Here is a 22256-nt window from a genome sequence, read left to right on the forward strand (position 1 = left end):
TGATCCCAGACTTGCAGTTCTCAAACTTCCGATCCTGGTTTACTATCTAAGGCATAAGACCAATGCTGACTAAGTCCCTGTCCTGGTCCCCGCCTGATTCTCACCTCACGATATTAATTTGGTAACAGTCTCTGACTTTGTGGTTGTGACCTGGTATGGCCCTAAATTGATCTGTGATGTTTAGCCTCCAATACTGAGCAGCTCAGTCTGTTCTCACAGGCTGCCCACAACCCAGCTCTGACATTCACACTCCCCTCCTCCCATGCTCCCGCTTCTATTTCCTTATTGTAAACCTAAAGATTACTTTGTTTTCTTTTCCTTGCTTCTCTCTAGTTTTTCATCTGATTAGTGTTTTCTTTCACTTTCAGAACTGTTTTTATTTCTAATTTTTGGCTTTTTTCCCTTTGCTTATTTGCTTCCTTCTCTGACCCATCTTTCCTACACTCTTCTTTCTCACTGGTACTGTATGGTTAGCATATGTGGAAAGTGCAGACAGCTCTGCAATGGTTACTAAGTATATCAGTACTTAGTTCCTCACTTAGTGCTGGTTTCCAATTTCACATGCCTGAACATTGACGATAACATTTTGAAGCATGTGATATTGAGACTAATGTACTGGAAGAAACAGCAGAGAGACCTTGGAATGGGCGGTCAGTAGATCTACTGTGATGTTACTCTTATTATTGCAACAATTTCTACTTGACTTCTTTGCTTATTATAACACATGCTTAAATGATTAGACCAGCAAATTGGAAAGATACACATTTATGTGGGATCATGGTCCTTTTGTTAACTTGTTGTCTTGGTATGTGTCATATGAGTTTGAATCATTTCCCTGGCGGAGTTCTGTAAATGCTCATCCATTAGAAACAGCTGAATGTTTGGAAGCTAGCTGTTCTGATCAAACACTGAGGTTTGGGAGGATGGGGTTCTGTTTATTAGCTATTTCCTCCTGTTGAGGTTTTGGGAATTTTTTTATTGGGTTAGATATACCCAAATATGGTGAAAAAAATGGACTTCTGCAAATGCTGATTGTCCTGGAACAATGAGTAAGTAGGTGATTTGTTCTCCAAAACACAAGGGAAGGAATTGATAGTTTAACTACAGTTTCCTATGAGTTCCTCAGTGATCATATCCACTTCATATTACTTGATATCAGCAGGTCTACAGTTATAAATACTGTACATAAAAATAATACATTTTCTGATGCTCAATTCATTTTTGTCTAAAGACTCTCTCAAGGTTTCAGACCATGGAAGTATCGAGCAACTACTAATTGCATATGTTGAGCTACATGAAAGATTTTTTTCTAGCAACTAATTGCCTATCAAATGCCATCTTTCTTCTAGAACTGAAAAAATAAAGATAAAGCTATTTTCCTAAAAAGAATTGAAGTTGCTTTTCATTTTAATACATTCAAAGAGGGTGAATTCTTAATTTCTTTTTTTCTCCAAAAAATATTGTATTGAAAACAAGATAGCATTTTTTGTCTTTGTTTTTGTTAGCTGGGTTTTGGAAAACTAAAACAGTGAATTTTTTTTTTTTGGATGACTTGTGCCTCTTTTTGATTGTTTTCCAACAATTTTTAAATTTTTTTGTGGGGGGGGGGAATGCCTAACAAATGTGTATTCTGAAAATTTCAACTGGCTCTATTTTCATCACCTTACTCGGAATCACTACTCCTATACAGTGCAGCTCTGTCCTTCAGGCATCAAAAGGCTTCTTGAACTATCTACCATTTCTCCCTATTTCTTGTTGGTCTTTGTTTCCTTTTCCAATGAAGTAGTTACTCTGAGGAGTAACGCTCATCACTATTCACTCTGCTTCTCCTTTATTATCTAGTGTGGCAAGGTGGGCCTGTTTTGCCCCGTGGGTCTGTGCTCCTTACGGCTATGCCAGTGGTGCGGCTGGGTGGGAGCAGGGGGGGGCCCGGTCCCGGCCTCTACGCCAGGCCCCAACCCAGGGACCCTGCGAGGAGTAGCCTCAAACAGCTTAGTCCAAGGGGCTACTACCTTCTCTGGGTCGCTCTTCTGTAGCCCCCTGGCTTGTGGCTCTCCTTCAGGCTCTCCTCCGGTCTCCACACCTTGCAGCCGCTCCGCTCCGCTCCTCTACTGACTCCACACCTTGTAGCAGCTCTACTCAACTCCCTCTTAGCTGCCCCCATCTGCCTGACTGGGAGGCTTTTAACTGCTGGGGCAAGTTCCTTGATTGGCCCCAGCTGGCCTAATTGCCCTGGAGTGGCCACAGTTGGCCTGATTGGCCTAATTGCCCTGTAGTGGCTGCAGCTGGATCACCCAGGGAACAAAGATTTGCTAAGCCTGGGGCTGATATATATGCCTTCCAGCACCCTCCTATAGCCATCAGGGCTGGCCTTATCACACTAGGTAAGAAAAAGAAGGGGAGAGGGAAACAATAAGGAATGAGAAAAAGGAACCCAGACTTCACATTACAGGTGTTCCAGAGAATTTTGTCTAAATTTGCCTTTTTTACCCTATCTAGACCAGTTCAGACAATGCTGCCAAAGCTGCAGCTCCAGGGGCCCCACCAATATTAGTTTGAAGATCACTGTTCATACTCCTGGCTTGTTGTGTTGACTAAAGTTGCTTCATTCTGGTTGTGAGTGCCAAGGGGATAATAACTTGAATGCCTGTGTGTGTGGGGGGGGGGGGGGAGGTCTCTTCTACATTTATTACTGCCGTGAGACATGGCACAGCCCAAGTTCTACCAATCACCTACTTTGACAGGAAACCTGTGTTTATTCTGTCTGGGATCTTCAAAGGATGGAGGCATCCAACTCCCATTCAATCTCAATGAAATTGGGGTGCTTGGTTTCCTTTTGCTACTTAGAAAATTCCAATCATTAGGGATGTACTAATTCTTACCACACACACACATCACTTTTCTGGACTCATTACTTATTCTCCCCTCTTCTCATTCTACATGAACTCAACCGTGCACTTTGTGTAGTGTAGGAGTTTGGGACAGGTGAAGGGAGTAAGACACTCACTGAATAAAAGGTCTTTTGAGTACTACTCAGAAAAGTAACATCCAAGTTTGAGTCACAACATTCAACTAGAGGGGGCAGTTATTTACTTTCTGTTCAATTCTCTTGAGAAGGACACAGGCCATGACAATATTCTAACACTTAGGCAAAGTAAAGAATCTAAAGTCCATTTCCAGTGGGTCAAAGGTTCTTTCAGACAATGCCTGTGGAATATATTCCATAGTGGTGTGGTGGAAATGGCACCTTTAAAACTAAATTGGAAAAAAAATTATAGGGGATTGGAAGAGGAGAAACTGGCTGAGGCTCTGTGCACATTGGACTCAGGTTATGTGCGAGGCTGGCAGCAGTACTAGTGGAAATTGTATCAGCATCCCTAATTGAAGGTATGCAGTTGCTATGTGTAAGGCAGATTCAGTTTGTGGTACTAGTTGGTCCCAAGGATGAAGATTAGCATCAGTAGCCAAAAATCTTGTTTCTTCATCTTTCCTTGGTAAAGTGAATGGAATGATTTACATCAGATACAGACTTTGCTACACATGTCAATGCCTTTTCTCACCTTGAGAAAAGAATACTGCAATGAGCTCTACATAGATGTACACCTGAAAGTGCTCAGCAAGTTAAGCTGGTGCAGAATGTGGCAGCCCAGATTGATGCTTCAAGAACTGTACTTGGTGCCTGTGAGTTTCTGGGCAGAGTGCAAGGTCTTGGTTTTGATCCTTTAAATTCTCTAATGGGTTGAGACAGTGGTTTGGTTCCTCTCTGTGGTTGTCCACCAAAGCCACCACCACAGGTGCCCTAGTGCTCCCAGAGTGGGGAAGGTTTCCCCTGCACAGTTCTGGGTCCTGGGGGTGTTAATGGGAGAAGTGACCCCAGCTGGACTCCATTTTATTGCTGTAGAAGTTGGTGAGCTGCTGGCAGGGCATTCTCTGAGAAGACCCTCTACTCAGGAATGTCCTTTTCCTACTTTTCCATTATATCCAGGATCTGTTAAGCTTCAGGACTTGTTACAAAGCCCATAACTTCTCTAGGGCATCGGAGGAGGAGGTGATGGGAGTGGTGTGGAAGGGTTATGAGGAGATGCTTATGTGGGGGGCACTGGGGTATGGCGGGTGATTGTAGTGATTATTGTTTATCAGTTATCCGAGTGATTGTTCATTTGAGTTATGCAGGTCATCCAGCACATACAAAGAAAGGGCACTTACTGGTGTGGGATTACAAATAAAATATTGTCTTCATTTTAAAATACATTACTAAACAATCTGGTCATACTAGACTAAATGGCCCAAGAGATCTCTCACGACTCTAGATCCTGTAATGGCATGAGAGGAATTTTGTGTATAATCTAGTGTGGGTCTGATTGTTCTGGGATCACTTTCCTAGGTGTTAAATTTACGGTTTCTCCAGCAGTCTGGTACTAATTCAGGTCTGTGAGGTAAGCTTCCTTGCCAAAAGGGGGAGATAGAGACAAAGTTGAGGATGTGGGTTTCTTGTTCGCCTGAGTATGGAGACAAAGCAGAGGAAAACTCACAGCCCCTCTCAATTAAGGCCTTCATTTGAAAGGCAGATGCCAATTAAAATAATTGATCAACTGAAGCAGGTAAGAAAGAAAGAGACTTTATTAGCTAACTCAGGTCAACACAGTATGGAGAAGAGATGGCAGCTAATAGGTTTTGACCCTATTTTGGGTGACCACATGTCCCAGTGTTCTTGGAATCTCCTGGTTTTGGGAGACAGTCCTGGGCTTTCAGATGGGTTTGCTAAAACTGAGTCAATTTCTAGTTCTGATGTGCTCATAGAGCTTCTGCTATTGCTTGGTTGGGCTGAGACATAGGTTATGCTGCCCAGCAACATCTCTGCTTCACTAATCTCTGCTACCTGCTTCTCAGCAAAGAATAGATTCTGACCCCGCTTCCTGCCTGTTCTGGACTGGCTTCCTCCATAGGCCTCCGTCCAGCAGGGACCCAGGAGTCTTGCAGACATATTTGGACAGCCTGGTGCAGTCCCATCTTGAAGTATTTAGTAGAAAATGTCATTAATGATTCTTTGCAGAGGTATCAGAATAGGTCAGCTTCTCAGTTCTGAAATGCCCTTATGAAGTATTTCTGTGCAGCTGGGGGGAAATGGAAACCTGCCTCTGCAACGACAAAGGAAGATTAACATTACCAAAAAATCCCCAAACAAAACAACACCCTGTATATTTGTTAAGCTTATCAGCTGGCTGATAGACAAATCTGTCAGTATAGGCACTGTGTTGCACCACCGTAAGCTATCCTATAGGGCCCCTTGCAAGCACCAGACACATGCTGAGGCTGGAGCAGGGGAAGAGAGGGGACATGCTGAGGTGGGGCCATAGTGCAGCTCTCTATGGAAGATTGTGGGCATCTCTGACTTGTGGAGCTGTCCAGGAGGGCTGCCATAATTTGAAGCAGCTCCCTGGGCTGCCTGAATTAAATGGAGAATTGTTTCTGTGGAGTTCAGTGGTAAGTGTTTAAGGGGCTCTTCTTTATTCTGTGTCCAGATCCAGCTGACTGTGCATAATAACAGCTAGAAGTTTACTGCACCTGCCTCAACTCCCTTGTCCAAGAAGCTTAGCCCTTAAAGTCTTGTTCTGAAATACCGCAATTTCAGCATGACTTTACCTCTTAGGGTTGAATCTAGATTTAGGATTTTCTCTAATCTCCCACCAACGTTATTGCTCTGGTGCATCTCTGAGCATAGTTAAATGACACGAATGTAAAAACACCGGCGGCCAGTCTACACAAGTGCTGTCACCTTTTCCTGTCACTGGTGGAACTGTACCGAAGATAAAGCAATGATCAGAAAACTTGAGAAATGCCTGTCTAACTATATTTACATTATGCTCTGATTACAACAGCATGATTTTACTTCTCTTAACTTCAGTGAGCTTTGGATCAGGCCCTATATGCCTGTGTGGACAGAGGGACATGCACTTTAATGGTTAGAGCACTCATTCAACCAGCTGTATGTGTCTTGTTTGGCTCACTAAAATAAGGTGAATTGAAAAAAAAAAGTGTTTGTTTTTTCCTTAACACTGAAATATCAAGTTTTTAAAAAAGCATCCTTAGCAGAGACGGGCAAAACTGAAGTAAAATCCAAAGCCCACTGAAGTCAATGAAAAGAATTCCATTTACTTCAATGGACTTTGGATCAGGCCCATAGATCTAATCTATACTGTAAAGTCTACTACACAAATTATTATTTTCTCAGACATACATGTAATAATTTTCTTCATGTGCTAAAGAGTCGTTGGTTTAAAGAGATTAAAAAGTGTACGCGTTTCAGTTCATCACTGCATTTCTTATAGTCTTCATTTCTTTTTTCTCCTGAAAACTAAATATATAAACATAATATATACAAATAAAAAGAAGTGCTTTATTTTCCTTAGTTTGTTACTTTCTTGAGAATAGAAATAAGGTCATCGTCAATGAATTCTAGAACCCCGAGGTTTGCCAAAATACCTTATAAATAGTTTTTTAGAGGCAAACAGCATATATCAAACATACTGTTGAGTCATAAAACCCATAAGTTACCATAAGCAGATGTTGGTTACAGTTTATGGAGAGGGAGAATATAATTACCACTCCCACAGCAACCCACAGGTCACTTCTGGGCCAACAACGCCCCCAAAAATCTGTTTCTAGTTTTCTTTAAAACGTCAGAAATTTGGCAGAGTTTTCAGAAGTACGTGGGGAAAAAAAAAAAGTTTTCCTAAGGTTTGGCCTCTGACTGTGAAAGCAGAGCCTGCCTTTTCAGACTCCTTTCACAGATCCACTGACCAACACCCAGCAGAGAGTATCTGTATTCTTTTAGAATACATCAGGAAAAATGAAGGTCTGTATGTAAACCAAATTCAACCTTTAAAAACTGCTAAATCTATTTTTCTAAACTTTCTGTAGTTGCACAAGGCCAGGTTCTGATCTGTGTTTGCTTCACAGGAAAGAGGAAGAAAAACAGTTCTAAATATACTACAGGAAGATTTATGCTTGTTGACTTGGATGAATATCAGAAATTAAATAGAAACTCTTTCTTTTTGTGATGGGGGTATTTAGTTATAAACAAACCCATAATGTATCAGAGGAGACAGTAAACATAACTGTTTGTTTTTATCCTACAGACCCGGCTAAAAATTGTATTTGGAGGGATTGCATGCCTTTTGCTTTCCTTATTAGTAATATGCATTATACTACTTCCAGCAAAAGGTAAGACAATTTATAGTGTAATGCATTGAAAAACACCTCTTAGATGTTTTAAAATAAGTCTATACATTTTTTTAGTATTGTCCTTCCAGTGTTGCTATGGCTTTATCAGCTTAACCGAATGTTTTACTGACAGTTTAAAATTCCTGAAGAAATGAAGATGCCAGCATATGTTGATGCAAGGAGCTCTTTCAAGTGAAAGGCACCTGCATTAACTTTACCATGCATGACAAGTTTTCATCAGACTCCTATTATTTGTTAGCATTTGCCTTTAGGGCAGTGACACTCTCATGATTTGTCATTATTTGCTTTGAATTTAGGAAACTTGCATTAGATTACAGATGATTGAATAATAATTGTAGAAGATATTTTTCCAATGGATTATTGGCTGAATTCATTGCTTTGGGGGAGGAGGGATTGAATAGTTTGTGACTATTTACAAACAACATGACGTCATTTGAATAAAATATTAGACAGTAATTGGTTTCATTATTTGGCCAGTTGTACACAAGGGCTTGTCACACCATGAGGTTTGCAGAGTTCTTAAGAACCTGTTCCTCCCTGAGCCAATTACTGTAGCTCCCTATCAAAATTAAGTGTTTGGTATGAAGATTGTATCTTAGTCCTGCCCAAGTATTTAAAAACAGAAATAATAATAAAATAACAGGTGTTTTTCTTTCTTCTCAGACTCAGGGGAAAACAGTTTGATTAGTTTATAGCGATTTTTTCCTGTTTGTCGGGAAAGGGTGTGCTTTGAATAACTTCCCACAAGTGTGCTAAGTCAAAGGAAGGTGTTTTGCATTTAGTCCCAGAAGTGGTGAGGTCTATGACCATACTTGTGTTTTGTGGGAGTGAGTCCCATAGTCTAGATCCAGCTACTGTGAACGTTCTCTCTCCAACTCATGAGCCTCTTTGCACTGGCTGACATTTTGACTGTGTTTCTGGAACAAAGCTGGTATGGGAGGGAGGTTGCAGAGAGGTTGGAGGAAAAGGGGATTTCTCAGATTGTTAAGGCTTTGACTATCAGAACAGAGACCTTCATCTAGATTGTATCCAGTGGGGAGCCTGTGCTGAGAGCATAGTACTGAGGTGATGCATTCATGGTGACCCATGATGCTAAGCAGATGGACTGCTGTGTATTTTTTGCTAGTTTGTGTGGTTTTGTGGACTTTGTCTTTGAGGACCTGAGATTCCCAGACGGTGCCTGGGAAGGGCACGGTAAAGCTTTTCTTGTTATGCAAAGCCAAATGAAACCAGACACAGAACAAAGCAGATCTCTTATAAGAACCTTAAGTACTGCATGATTACTGATCGCCACCCTTTCAGCATTTTCAGGATGTAAGGTTTAATTCCTAAATAAATCAGTTTTAAAAAGCAGGCACAAGTAAAGTATGTGCTTTGTTGTAACCAGGTCTGTGGCTGATATAGCAGGGACACAATCTTCTGGTCTGTTGCAGATGGAAATGTGTGCATTTTGTTGCCCTGGCTATTTGGGGATCCAGCAGCACCCAATAAGGAGTGGAGCTTTTTCACCAAAAAATGCAGTTTGAGAAAAAACTATTAACTCATTTGACACAAATTCACCAAATATTTTCAGACAAAAAAAGAAAAAAGTTAGGATAGATTTACAGAAGGACTTTGGCTTCAATCACGGGGCCAAAGAAAGCATGCAAATGACTTCTGTAACCAGTTGGGTCTCCCACAGTCCAGTTGAGCATTCTACCCAAGTTCAGGTCACTGCTCCACTGTTTATAAATAATTTAAATATTCATTGCAACAGTTTCTACAGGAGTAACTGAGAGAGACTTCCCCCAGAATAGCCAATAGCCTGGTGGCTAGGGCACTCACTTGGAAGGGAATGGAAGACCAGGCTTCAAATCTCTGTTCTAGAATGGGGATTCAAACCGGGGCCTCCAATATCTCAGGGGAATGCCCTAACCACTGGGGTAAAAGTTGTAAGTTTTTTTGTCAATTTAACCCTTCATTTACTTTGCTTTTATTAAAAACCAAAAAGTTAAATGATCGGAAACAAAACAAAACAATTCATTTTGGGTATTGCAAAGGGGTTCACTCACCACAGATGCACCTCCTTATGGCTGGATATGGGATTTAACTGGCTCCCCTTCTGTTAATATTTCTCTCTCTGTATCTCTCTGATTCGGGGTATCCCTCTTTGTGACTCGGTCCGTGTCACTATATAATCCTCTCCCACCTGTGTTCTGGGGTAACACAGTCCTCCTGGACAAGGTGTCCAGATGCCATCTCATATACAGTCTTCTCTTCCACATCTTCATCACCAGCCTGTTAAGGACAATTATGGGTTAACTCATCCACATGTAAGTATCTCCTTAACCCCAAGCATTTAGTGTCTGGTATTGGCCTATCAATATAAGGGTTTATACTCCTTAAACATTTTTTTTACTCTAGCTAATGGAATTGTGGATGTTAGCACTATCTTTGAATCCTACTTGAACTATAACTCAGTTTTCAGAGAAGGATGTCTGAGTTTTTGGTGGCTGCAAATGTGAGAAGAACAGGAAATAGATGGTGAGTCAGAATTTTGTTTTGCTTGACTGTGAGAAGTTGGCGTTTTAGAAAGAGGATTAACTCCACTTGAGACTTACATAGAAAGAAAGCTAAATTCCCTCTTCCAAAATAAACGAAAAAGGTGTCATCTGTAAATCCTATATGAATTATAAGAAGAATTTAATAATAACAGCACAGGGAGTACTGCCATCAGTTTCTAATGTAAAACTCTAAGAAATTCACAAGTTTTCTTTCAGAGAATTTAACATGAAAATGTACTTGTAGTTTATATGACTTCCCTTTATTTGTAATGTTAAGATGTGTGAAAATATGAAACATTACATATTTACAATGACAGCTATCTTTGCTTTCTTTGGGAAACTAATACATTGTGGCTTGAAAACTGCTGATTTTCACTCAGAAATGCTCACCCTATTTAAAAAACTTTATTTTTTGTTTAGAAAATGTAGTTATGGAACAGTTTTAGAGTTTGTGATGAATGCAAAAAGCTCTTGAATATCAAGTAGCACCCTCCTGGGGATGTGTGAATATAAGACCATTTTTTTCATGGCATGTCATGTGGAAATAATCTTCTCAATTTCTAGATAATTCATACCCTTCAAATGTTGCAAAAAAATGTGGTGGAGTTTGATTTTTTTCCCTCCACATCAGAACATGCAAAAATGTGAAAAACCACTTACGAAATTTCAGGCATCAGCAAAATGGTAAAATAGCAGCTATGTTGGAAAATGTTGTTTTGTGGGGAGCGAGGAAAAGAGAAACCTAATAATGACATGTATATATGTACATATACACATTATCTTTGGGACTGAGATGAGCAGAGAGAAGACTCACTATTAGTGAATGGTGGGTGGCTGAAGAGCCTGGTGTCAAAGGTTTGGTGATACTCTGGATTAGGAATGGGCCTTGCAATCTGCTAATTGCACAGAATGTAAAAAAGCAGCTCCCTTGTCCTGGCCTATCCATATGGAATATGGCTGTGAGAATGCATCTCAAAACTACTCAGAAAGAGATGGGGTCTACTGTACCACTGGGTAGTCACTTTGTTCCCCACCAAGAGAGGAAGGTAACAAGGGATATAAGCAAATGTCTGCATCCAAAGTGCAAGGGAAGCAGTTGGAGAACAGTTAAATTAGACCCTCCAGCCTGGACTCCTTTTCCATTGTACTTTTAATGTGTTTCCAAAGTACTAGCTGAACACAGTGACCTGTATGCTGCAGATAGATAGTCACAAAGTGAACAGCAGGAAATTAAAATTTAATAAAATAACATCAAGTTGAGGCATCCATAGTAAGTACAAAAATAGCCTCCTGCCATCTAGCTGGTAACAGAGTGGTTTCAAAGTTTTCATTGCACAATAACTAGTATGAATTCAAAGTGAAGTATTCGAAGTATGAATTCAAAGTGAAGGCTGTGAAATCAAGCACTGCAAGGCTGAAGCATTCCAACAGTTTAAGTTGCTCTGGCAAGGTTAATTCTGCCATGCTATATATATATGAAGTCTTGAAAGGCTGGATGGCCATGATTAGTCCTGTGGGGTCCTCAGGGTTTAACTAGTGTTTGGAAGATGCTCCATACCAGGTGACCCAGGAGCTCAGCGTGAAGTAATTGGCTTGCCCACTTTACAAGTTCTCTTGGTTTTTCCATGCTTACACCGTATGTTTGTGGTAGAATAAATATTCTTTCTTAGTCCTGATTTAAAAGAAGAACCACCATAACCTTATTTCTCATAGTCTACCCTAGTCGTGTGGAGCAAATAGTGAACTGAGGTGGAAGTATGCAGTTGGCTTTTGCTACTTCAGTAAATCTTCTGAAACCTGAATTTTCAGTAAATGAGAGAGGTTGAAGGCAACACTGTCATGTGGGGGCACAAACCCATGAAATATAATGCTCTAGCGGAAGTTTTCCATAAGTAATATTTTCTGTAACCTCAGTCTATGGAGTTAAGTCAAAATTTTCAAAGGCTGGTACCTAAAATTAGGCATTTAAATACAGTTAATGTGGGATTTTAAAAATGACTAAGCTCACACTCTCATGGACTTTTATGGAAAGCCCCACTGAACTCGAATTGTGGAGGATCTTTCTCAAATTGTTGAACAGTGCATTATACAGTATATTGCACTGGCCTTCCAATGAAAGTCAATGTGAATAGTGCTCTTTAGTCACTTGGGTGCTTCTTAAAATTCCATCATTAGGCGCTTGGGTAAGAAGCCTTATTTGCAAAGGTACTGAGACCTTGCAGTTCCCATGGCAGTCAGATGGCCAGATAGAGGCCTAACCTTGCCATGTTCATGTGCAAATACATGAGAAGTTCATGTAGCTGTGGTAAATGTGTGCTTAAATTCAGCATGAAATTGCAGCAGTCCAACCCAGTATCTAAATGTCCAATTAGTGGCATCAAATGCAGATGTATTTCTGTCACAGGACTCGCTGCACTTCTCTTCTCTTCCCAGTCTCTGAGTGCACCCATCTCAGGTCTTGAGCCTCTTGGCCTTATCTGTCTAGGGGTGGAATCTCATGATTCTTCAACTTTTAGAGCAGTACCTGGGTACACTATCCCATATGTACCAATTGCTTATCACGCTGCAGGTCTGACTGGATTTCAGGCACTTGCATGTCCTCCATTCCAGAACCTGTGAGAAGTGATATTGACCAACGACCTTCTAAAACAAAGTGTTGATTATTTAGCAGTTGGAACAAAGCATTAGAAAGAAATGGGTTTTTTTTTTTTTTTAAAAACAGTTGATATGTCCTTAGTCTCATCTAATCTTACATTTCACTACAAGCTAAGTTAAATAGGCTTTCCTTTGAAATTCCAGGAACAGAAGAGAACCAGCATAGGCGCTCCTAGCAAAACCCACACCCTGCTGTGTTTCTGTGGGTCTCTCAGCCTGGTTCTCTCCCTGAGGGTGTGTCTTCACTGGGGAAAAAGGTGTGTTTTTAGGTCAAGCTCTAACATGAGATAATTAACAAAGTAAAATCCTAGTGAAGACAAAGCAGTTTGCAGCTTTTACATGGGTAGCAGATCAAGGTAAAGAGTTTGGGCAGCCTAGGTTTTACCACAACCTGCTAACTTGTGTGAAAAGTATAAAGTGCCTTGTCTTCATTGGGATTTTACCTCTTGTTAGTAAAGAACACACCTTTATTCCCTAGTGTAGACAAGGCCTCAGGGATTTAGAAAGCATTTATCTTCCCCCTGTGGAGGTCTAGGACTAACTACCATTTTTTTCAGGCCAGAGACGTGTTATTCTCAGTCACCTGGAGCATCCATCAGGGCCTATTAAGGAGGATGCCCCCATGCTGATGGGTTTAGATCTCTTCAGTGACCTGATGGCTGTAGGAACTGGCTGATCCCTTTTAGTCTGGAGCACCATTTGCGGCTGTCTTCAATTCAGAGTTAACCTGTGTGATCAACACCTATGTCTGAGCATCCAGGTTAGCCTAGCCTGACTGAGTGGCCACATTGCAAAGCCGTACCCAAATTATTGGGTCCACACTGATTCTGCACTCCCTTGTGTGTGTGTCGCTAGGACTTCCGTGGGCAAGCCCCATCATTCTGAGAACTGCACTAAGTTGTGCTGCTCTGTGAATTCTTTCCAGTACATTGTGGGGGAAACTTCTTACCCTCCTGGGCTCCTGAAGAAGTGGCCTTAGCCCACCGACTCAGTAAAGCAAACCACTTTTGTCCTGACATGATTTCTGTCCAAGTCCTCCATTCCATCCAGCGGCACGGCATGGTGGATCCACCTCAGGACAATTACCTGTTCCTGCTGTTGGTGTTAACCAGGAGGCAGATATAGCACATGAGGCATAGTGCAGGGCATTTTGGCAGTGTCTTGTTGCCCTGAGAGGCAGCAGCATGCCTTCCTAAAGAGATTGTGCAGGCTACATGTAGATATGGAGCAGTGGAGACCGCTGACACAGGTTTTAATAGCAGTGAGGAGACTACATCATCATGCAGGCTGGATGCAAAATTTTTCAAGATAGTTAAATCCAAAGCAGACTGTGAGGTGTTACAGAAGGATCTCACAAAGCTGGGATGTGGGTAACAAAATGGCAGATGAAATTCAACACTAAGTGCAAAGTAATGCACATTGGAAAACATAAAATAATCCCAACTCTACATATATAATGATGGGTTCTAAATTAGCTGTTACCACCCAAGAAAGAGATCTTGGGGTCACTGTGGATAGTTCTCCCAAAACTTCCACTCAATGCACAGCAGCAGTCAAAAAGACTAACATTTATGTTAGGAACTATTAGGAAAGGGATAGAAAATATCATAATGACACTATATAAATCCATGGTGCACCCACACCTTGAATACTGTGTCCAGTTCTGGTCACCCCATCTAAAAAAGGATATATTGGAACTGGAAAGATTCAGAGAAAAGTTCTAGTCATTCCTCCAACCCTGGGTCAGTGACTACCATCCCTGATGTTTGGACTCCAGCCCAGCTGAGGCTGCTAGGTCAGATCGCCTACATTGTCTGCACACACACTCACCCCCCGAAAGCGTAAGTGAATATGTAAACCAGAAAGGATACTATTCAAATATTATGTAGTCCTGATTGACCATAGAGGGAAGTTCACAAACAGCAACTTGGGATACACTGGCAGGGTGCACGATACCATGGTATTCTGGAGATCTGGCATTTTCAAATGTGGACAATCTGGGAATTTATTCTCTACCAATAATATGGATATCAATGGGGTGTCTAGTGGCCACTGTTATTTTGGAAGATCCAGTTTATCTATCCCATACTGCCCTGCCTCATGAAACCTTCCCCTGATATGGGAGCTGGCAGAAGAAGGTTAAATTACACACAGAGAAGTTGATGGGTGGTGATAGAATGTGCATTTGTTTGACTGAAGGCAAGATGGTGCTGCCTACAAAGCTGTTTGGTCTTAATGTTATTAATGTTGCAAATGATAGGATAGGAGGGAGAGCTTTTGCCAGGAGTGGGTTGATGCCTGTGCTGATGTATAGACCTGTCTATGTGGCCAGAAAGTGCACCTCTGAAAACTGATGCTGGATCCAGGAAAGCGGGGAAACTAAGGATTGGTTTATGCCCACATCCTTGATTGGAAGTGGGAAATGTGATTATGATAATGGGTAATGTGAGCACAATATTAGTGCATGGTATCAATTTACCTGTGAGAGAATCAAATGTACGTGTTGTTAATTGAAACTTGGTTTTGAAGTTCCTATCTCTGTTGTTTCCCAAGCAGTCATACATCAAGGGATTGGACAGCAAAATAGAGGTAGAACACACAGATCACATTTTGGGACACAGAAGAAATATGCAATTTAACACAAATATTTAGGGTCATATATTGTCATAGTTAGATGTGCGCATAGAGCAATGATTAAATGCAGTAATGGTCAGTTATTATGAGGATGGAAAATGTAGGGCAGGTGTCAAGATTATGTTGTAAAGCAGAATGGTCAGCACAACATACTATGTAATACACTGTTCTGTATAACCTGACTTCACTGGGAATGTTGTGTAAGCAAAGGAGGCAGGATGACATCCTCTGTATAAAGGCAAAGGAACTATAGAGAACTAAAATCGAGACAGAGTGTTTTAGAGGAGAAAGAACAGTTCAGGGTCAAGAACCTTTGATTTCGACTACCAGGTCTGCTACTGATTTCCTGTTTGTCCTTGGGCAAGTTGCCTCATCTCTTTACCCTATTTCTCTGTCTGTACAATGAGAATAAAAATAGCTATGCACCACATTTGGAGGGGTTTTGTAAGGGTTAGTTAGTCAATATTTGTACAGTGCTTTGAACATGCAAAGCACTCTAAATGCTAGTATATATTTTGCATGCTGAGGAAACTAAAATAATGATTAGATAAACTTGAATTTATTTTAGGAAATTATGGGTCTGATCAAAACTGTACCAGCAAAAGAATCCAAAACAAGGATTAAAAACTGACACAAAAGTTATGGAAGGATTTGCAAGATGTGGAAGAAATGAAGACACATTATTTCTTTGTGGAACATGATTTCAGAGACTAATTATTGAAATGATCTTAGTTATACAAAAGGAGTCAGAAAAATGCAAATAATTAAAGCTGCTGCCTTAATTAGAGCATTTAAATGTCTCTTCAATTGCTTATGAACACACATTCAAAATGATAAGTAGTTAGCCAACTGGAAGTAAGAAACACTTGCATTCAGTTTTAAAGTGGAATAGCGGAAATGTAAGAAGAGAAGGACACTTTAGCAGTTGTGCTAAATTATCAGAGAATATACTGTGTGCAAGCGTGATGTGGTTAAAAGAGTATTTAAAGAGTCTAGTCAGTTGATGTGATAATTAAGACAAAAAAGGAGGCCACTAACTTGATCAGTGGTGCTGCTTGTATCCTTTATAAGAATTCTATTCTAGATTCTGTAAGAACCTTTAAATATATACAAAGACTGAGAGTTTGCTTGCTAAAGGTATCGACTAGGACCGCGGGCTTTGGCTCTTACATTTCTATAATTGTGCACTTTATCTTACTAATGGAACTGTAACAGTTTTAAAACCATAATTCATGTAGAGAATTTAATCTGGAAAGTATATGGTAAATTAAGACATGTTAAGTATCCATTCATTTGATGATGATAGGTGAAAGTGAAGAAGCTGATTCTTCTTGGCAATTTGACATTGCTTCAAAAACAGTTTGTAATCTTCCCTTCTTCTCTTTAATTTACTAAAGCTCTCAGTAAAATATCATCATTCTAGTCACAAGAAGAATTAACTTCTTCATGAACATATATGGATATTTTCTGAGCTAATTGCCAGCTCAGTGATGTGGGGGTGGGGTGGTGTTTTGTTTTATTTTGGTTTTTTGTACTTACATGTTTCTGCCTGTAGTTTGTCATTCACTTTAATTTAGCTTGACAGCTTTCTTCTGCATTAGTGCAGTCAATAAGAGTGTCAGCCGTTAACCTAACTAATCGTTACTTAGCAGAAAAATCATGCACTGTTGTTATAAAGTGAATCATAAAAGTCAATACAAAGACACATTTCACAGGAAGTCAAAGTGTGGCCTTAACAGAGAGAGGAACTTGTAACAAGGATGTTATGAAGGAAAAGATAAAACTGCAGTGTAGTAAATCATCAGGATTGAATGTTATTCACCTCAGAGTTCAGAAGGAAACAGCAGGGTGAAGCAACAGAGGTACTCTCTAAAGAGCTCAATGTTGTTCCATTGAAGACAATGGCAAAATTCTCATTGACTTCAATGGGAGTGGGATTAAGTCCAACCACCCAAAGACTGGAAAGCTGCTTATCCAGTGGTGAACTTCAAAACCAGAGCCAAAGGCATTCCTAGGATTTACACACAAGATGACTGCCTTTATCGGACAGCTCCTCATGTGTTCTGCACTTTACAACTGTTTTGTGTAATGATAGATATTTTGCTTCTCATGAATGCACCTATGTTTTTCATATTCCTTAACTTTGCACTTATGTAATATTGCTCTCTGCTGATTGACACTACGTTTTTTTGTTTTACCCAAAATCATGGTTTAATGTATGTTAGCTTTTTCAAAATATTTTTTTAAATAAACCAGCCACATCTTTTGTACTTGTTTTTTAAACAAAGTGTTTCAATAGTCAGTTTGTAAATCAAGGACTGGTTTACAAATTAAACTGTGTGGTCCTGGAAGAAGCAGCTAAGTTTGCAACTGCAACAGGCTGTAATGAAGTATTAGAGAGGCTAACTTCCTTCCAAAATCATTTCAAATTGTGATTTGAAGCAGCAAGTAAACAATTGTCGTTCATTTTACTACATCTGCTCTGACATGGCTGGCAATTCTAACTCAAATCTCTTGCCTTTATTGCAAAAGCATCTGTCATAGAACTACTTGATTAGTTGAAAAGCCCAGCACCAGTCTGTCTCCTCACCACGCTCCACATATGACCTCCTCTGCACTCCCCACTCAATACAGACACCTTCTAGCTCCCTCTCCCATGAAATAACTTATGCAGAAGATGGGCCGATCTTCCAACCATCTGCTTGGCAGCTTGTTTCTATTGCTCTTTCAGCCTCATTTTCTCCTCCACCTCTGAGGTGACTGTCAGTCAGTTCTGTTTGCTCCATGCCCACTACGCCCCTCCAGCTATCCTCCTCTCTGACTGGGAGCTCAGTGGCGCTGTGGCCAACGTCACTCAGTCCATCCCTGTTCTCCCCAGTCACCTTTGTCTGGTGGACAAGCAAATTGACAGATAACCCTTCATCTTTTCCAGGGTTTCTGGTCAGTAGGATTTTCCCAGGCACCTATCTGGGCACTGTGCAGGGGAAGGCAGAAACCACACAACTGAGCACTATTCAGAAGCCATTTTATGTAGTGTCATATACATAGCCCATCTGGGAGAAGGGTGATGTAGTGTGATAGCCACTGCTATAGAGGGAGATCAGAGTAGGCAAGAAGGACCCATCTTTGAACATGCAATTGATTTCTAAAAATCAGTTCACTAGATTTATGAAATTGTTCATTCCTCTAGAAATGTGTCTGTTCCTTTATTCTGGCTACGCTGAGAAATAAGCATACATGATGATTATTTTTCAAATATTCTTAAACCCTTCTTCGAACACGTCTTGGTAAGAACATTGAAAAGTATGTAAACAAGGGGACTGTCACGGGATAGGGAGCCTTTCACCTCTGGGATGTTGGCTGAAATCGAGCTGTGGTGGGCAGTGATTTTAAAGTGGCTGTTTGACTCTTTGGTGGCCTAGTTACAGGGCTTGTCTGAAATCAGAAGAGGGTTCCTGTAACCACTAAAACAAGAATCTTCACACCCTAAACACATTCAGGAAATCCATGCTCTTTTTAAAAACTGTTGAGTGGCCCCAGAAACTGTGTGGAGAAGGGTTCCTCTGGCTTGATAGTGTCTGCAGCTGCAGAGGTCCATCTCTGTTTATGTGAAATGAATTGGTCTCAGTCCAGTTCTTAGCTTCTTATCCTTCAAGGAAGTTCCTCCAGAAGAAGGATGAAGGACACTGTCAGGGTCATCATGGGAAGCTTTCATTGGTGCTGCCTCTGCTGAGCCTGATTTGTGAATAACTGGAACACCAAATTCTTCAGGGCTAAAGTCCTGAAAGATGAGAAAAGCTCAACTAGCCATGATTTCTGTTTTGCTTCTCAATCCACACAGTGTTGTTAATAACTCTCTTCTCTCTACCTTATTTCTGAAGTTCCCAACTCAGATGACAGTCCTAGGGCTCTCATGTTGGAGGATTATTTGAATGGAAATTTTCAGTATAAAACATTTTTTCCATACTGGATTTCAAGTAAGTGAAGATATCTGGCTATGTATAAATTTTTTAATATGTATTTTCTGGCTGGTTTACGCAGACTGAGGCCTGGTCTACACTAGAAAATTAGGTCAGTTTAACTACATCAGTGAGGGATGTGAAAAATCCACACCCCCTGAGCGGCATAGTTAAGCCAACCTAAGTCCCCATGTAGGCAGCTCTTGATCGATGGAAGCATTCTTCTGTCAGCCAAGCTAACCTCCTCTCAGGAAGATGGATTGCCTATGCCGACAGGAGAAGTGCTACAGCGTCGCAACTGTGCCAGTGTAATGTTTAAAATGTACACAAGCCCTCAGAAATGTATTTTCTCTGAGATGAATGTTGCTTCGACTGAATGCTAACTACTAAATTAAAGGTATAAAATCACAACCAGAGCTAACCGTTCTATGGCAGCAATTCTAGAAACTTCAAGTATCTGACCCCATGGCAGAAAGAGGATTCTTATAACAATTTTGTTTTCTTAATCTTGTATCAATTTACAGTGGCTCCATTGTTTTATTGTACTAGCTTCCATGCTGAAAGGCTGGAAGATGCACTGAACATGTCATTCAGCTCTTAAAGAGTCTGTTTTCTCTTGTCTTTGGTTTCACTGAGCTTTTAATAGATAATGACTGATAATCTTTTTTCTTGTGGGCCCAGCTCTGCCACCCATACACACATTGACAACTAATCCTCAAGCAGTTCTATTGTCTGCTCTCTTATGGCAGAAAATCCTATGCCCCGACACATGTAGAGTCCCTTTGAATGAGGCCTGTTTACTCAGGTTTTGCATAGGAGTTAAGGGTTTGGTTCTAAGTGAGTTCTTTAATATATAAAATAAATATGTGAAGTTAAGTACCTGAGTTCAATGGGGTGGGACATACAAAATTAAGTCAGAATTTGGCCCATATCATCCTTCTTTATACTGTATTGTACAGTGCTAGTGTTATCTACAAAATCTGTATACAATAGAGAATGTTCAGGTGAAATTCTAATCCAGGATTTTGAATCTTCTGGCATCAGTGGGTTTAAATTCATTTAAATTAAATTAACCCATCCTGTGTTACGGACCCAAATCCTGGTAGGGTTGGGCAATCATAATGCAGAACAGAAACTGGCCTCGTAGCTATAAAGTAACGGCCATAGCATGGCTGTGCAGCGTTATCTCAGCACACAGCCGAGTGGCCAAAGGTCAGATCATTGCATAATTCTGTGCTGTTACAACGTTACGAAATAAGGCCAAACTTATTTTTATACTGATTTCAAAAGGCATTTGCTCTTGAACTGCTTAACTGCCAAAGAGAGACTGTACTCTGAACACTTTTATTGCACAATATCTTCTGTGTAAAGATAAATTTTCCCCTTTCCCTCCCCTCTCCTATAGATCACGAATATCTTCATCAGTCAGCAGAAGATAACGTTATTCTTTACAATGTTGAAACTGAGCGCTCAACTATTATCTTAACTAATAGCACACTTGTATGTATCATTTTCATTTCAAAAATACATAAAAGGGAGTTATTTTTAAAACCTCCATATAAATATACATAGATTTAAATATTCAGATATTTAGTGTATGTGTGCTGGAATCTAATCAACTTCTGAATCTTTCAGAAAAAAGTTAATGCTTCAAACTATGCATTATCAGCTGATCAACAGTTTATAGTTCTGGAAAGCAATTACATAAAGGTAATTCCTTTTATTTATTGCTTGGCTGAGAATTCTTCCTTTTAATATCTGATGTTTTATAGATTGCGATAACATAGTACTCAACATGAGATCAAGAAGTATTAACAGTAGGTTAGAGTGGTGAATTAAATTAAACTACTCTATAGCATGGGGTAATGTGTAGGCCAAGGGGAGCTCTGACAGGCATTATACTTCCGAGATAATAATATATTTTTTCTTGCTTCCTCAATTTTTGCAGTTTTGGAGATACTCTTATACAGCATCATACCACATTTATGATCTTCAATATAGGTAAAGCATTTGTTTCTCACATAACTATGGCCAAATCCTCTAGTTACGTGCCTGCTAGCATTTCCATTAGAAAGCTCTGTTCTGATATTAGTATTGCACTGTTCTGTTGCTTCAGTCTCTCAAGTTGCTTTTTGTTTGCTTAATTAGCTGATGCAAAATTCAGAAATTACCCTGAAAAAAATGAGAAAATCCTCCTATCTTTTCACAGCTGAGCACCTTGGGTCTATCTGATCTGTGATTGCCTGAATCTCTGACTACTCAGAATTCTCTAGTCCCTCCTTCTGTCTTTTGTCCATCTCCTGTATCTGATTTTTCCCTCATTCTGACTGCTCTGCAATCTTACAGTAGATGTCCCCTTGGCCTTCATTTACCTAATCCTCCCCATTTCTGGCTGATCTAATCTATAGTTTCTCTAAGACTCTCCAATGACCTTTTGGCCCTCAGTGATCTCACAAACATCTGTTCTGGGTTTCTCAAGTATCCCTTAGAAGAATCACTATCCTTCCCAACTGATTCTGCTTTCTTATCCCCTCATCATAGCCCCTCTTTCTTTGTACCGTACTGCAGAGGAGGCTCTCTGACTCCCTGCCTCTATCCCTTCTAATTGTGCAGCGGCTGGCAGTTTGGTTTTAACCTGGCTTGTAGATTCATGTAGTTGGGCTGAGGCCAGGGTGGCAGCTGTTGGCTTTTGATCATCTCTTAGTTTATAGCAGCCGGGACTGCACGTCTCTCTTACATCCATGGGAAGGTGCTGGCAGGGGGTGAAGGGAAGAAGCTGCTGCAGCCTGGATGCTGAAGGAAGGCATTGCACATGGCACTCCAGCTGCTCTCTTGAAGTACACAGGCACTGCTTATGCCTCCTGCTGATGCTTTGCTGGCTGCTCATAGGTGATACCACACAATTGATCATATGGCAGTTCCCTGGACCTCATGATTCACACGTCCCTAGAGCTGGTTCTGATAGTAATGCACACTGTACAATATAGGAGGGTGGTGAAGCACTGGAATGGGTTACCTAGAGAGGTGGTGGAATCTCCATCTTTAGAGGTTTTTAAGCTGCGGCTTGACAAAACCCTCACTGGGATTATTTAGCTGAGGTTAGTCCTGCTTTGAGGAGGGGGTTGGACTAGATGACCTCCTGAGGTCCCTTCCAACTCTATGATTCTATGACTTAGGGCTTGTCTACACTTACCTCCAAGATTCGGCGGCAGTCGACCGG

General features: G+C 40.7%; 1 protein-coding gene across 6 annotated transcripts in view; it reads left to right on the forward strand.

The window, feature by feature from the left end:
- Window positions 1-636: 636 nt before the first annotated feature.
- Window positions 637-22256, forward strand: part of LOC137153702 (prolyl endopeptidase FAP-like) — a 58027-nt gene continuing 36407 nt past the window's right edge. Inside the window, exons 1-6 of one of the 6 annotated variants that reach the window (XM_067549360.1) lie at window positions 637-650; window positions 7140-7224; window positions 18959-19054; window positions 20442-20536; window positions 20672-20746; window positions 20985-21037. In XM_067549360.1, the coding sequence (XP_067405461.1) occupies window positions 18991-19054; window positions 20442-20536; window positions 20672-20746; window positions 20985-21037 (287 nt within the window). In that variant the 5' untranslated portion in view covers window positions 637-650; window positions 7140-7224; window positions 18959-18990. Of the gene's footprint in view, window positions 651-6717; window positions 6857-7139; window positions 7225-18958; window positions 19055-20441; window positions 20537-20671; window positions 20747-20984; window positions 21038-22256 lie in introns of those variants that run through there. The other 5 variants (XR_010919880.1, XM_067549357.1, XM_067549358.1 and 2 more) reach the window with 5 other exon arrangements.

This window comes from Emydura macquarii, unplaced genomic scaffold (genome assembly GCF_026122565.2).
Source record: "Emydura macquarii macquarii isolate MOO-44397 ecotype Brisbane River unplaced genomic scaffold, CSIRO-AGI_Emac_v2 contig_1253, whole genome shotgun sequence".
NCBI lineage: Eukaryota > Metazoa > Chordata > Testudines > Chelidae > Emydura > Emydura macquarii.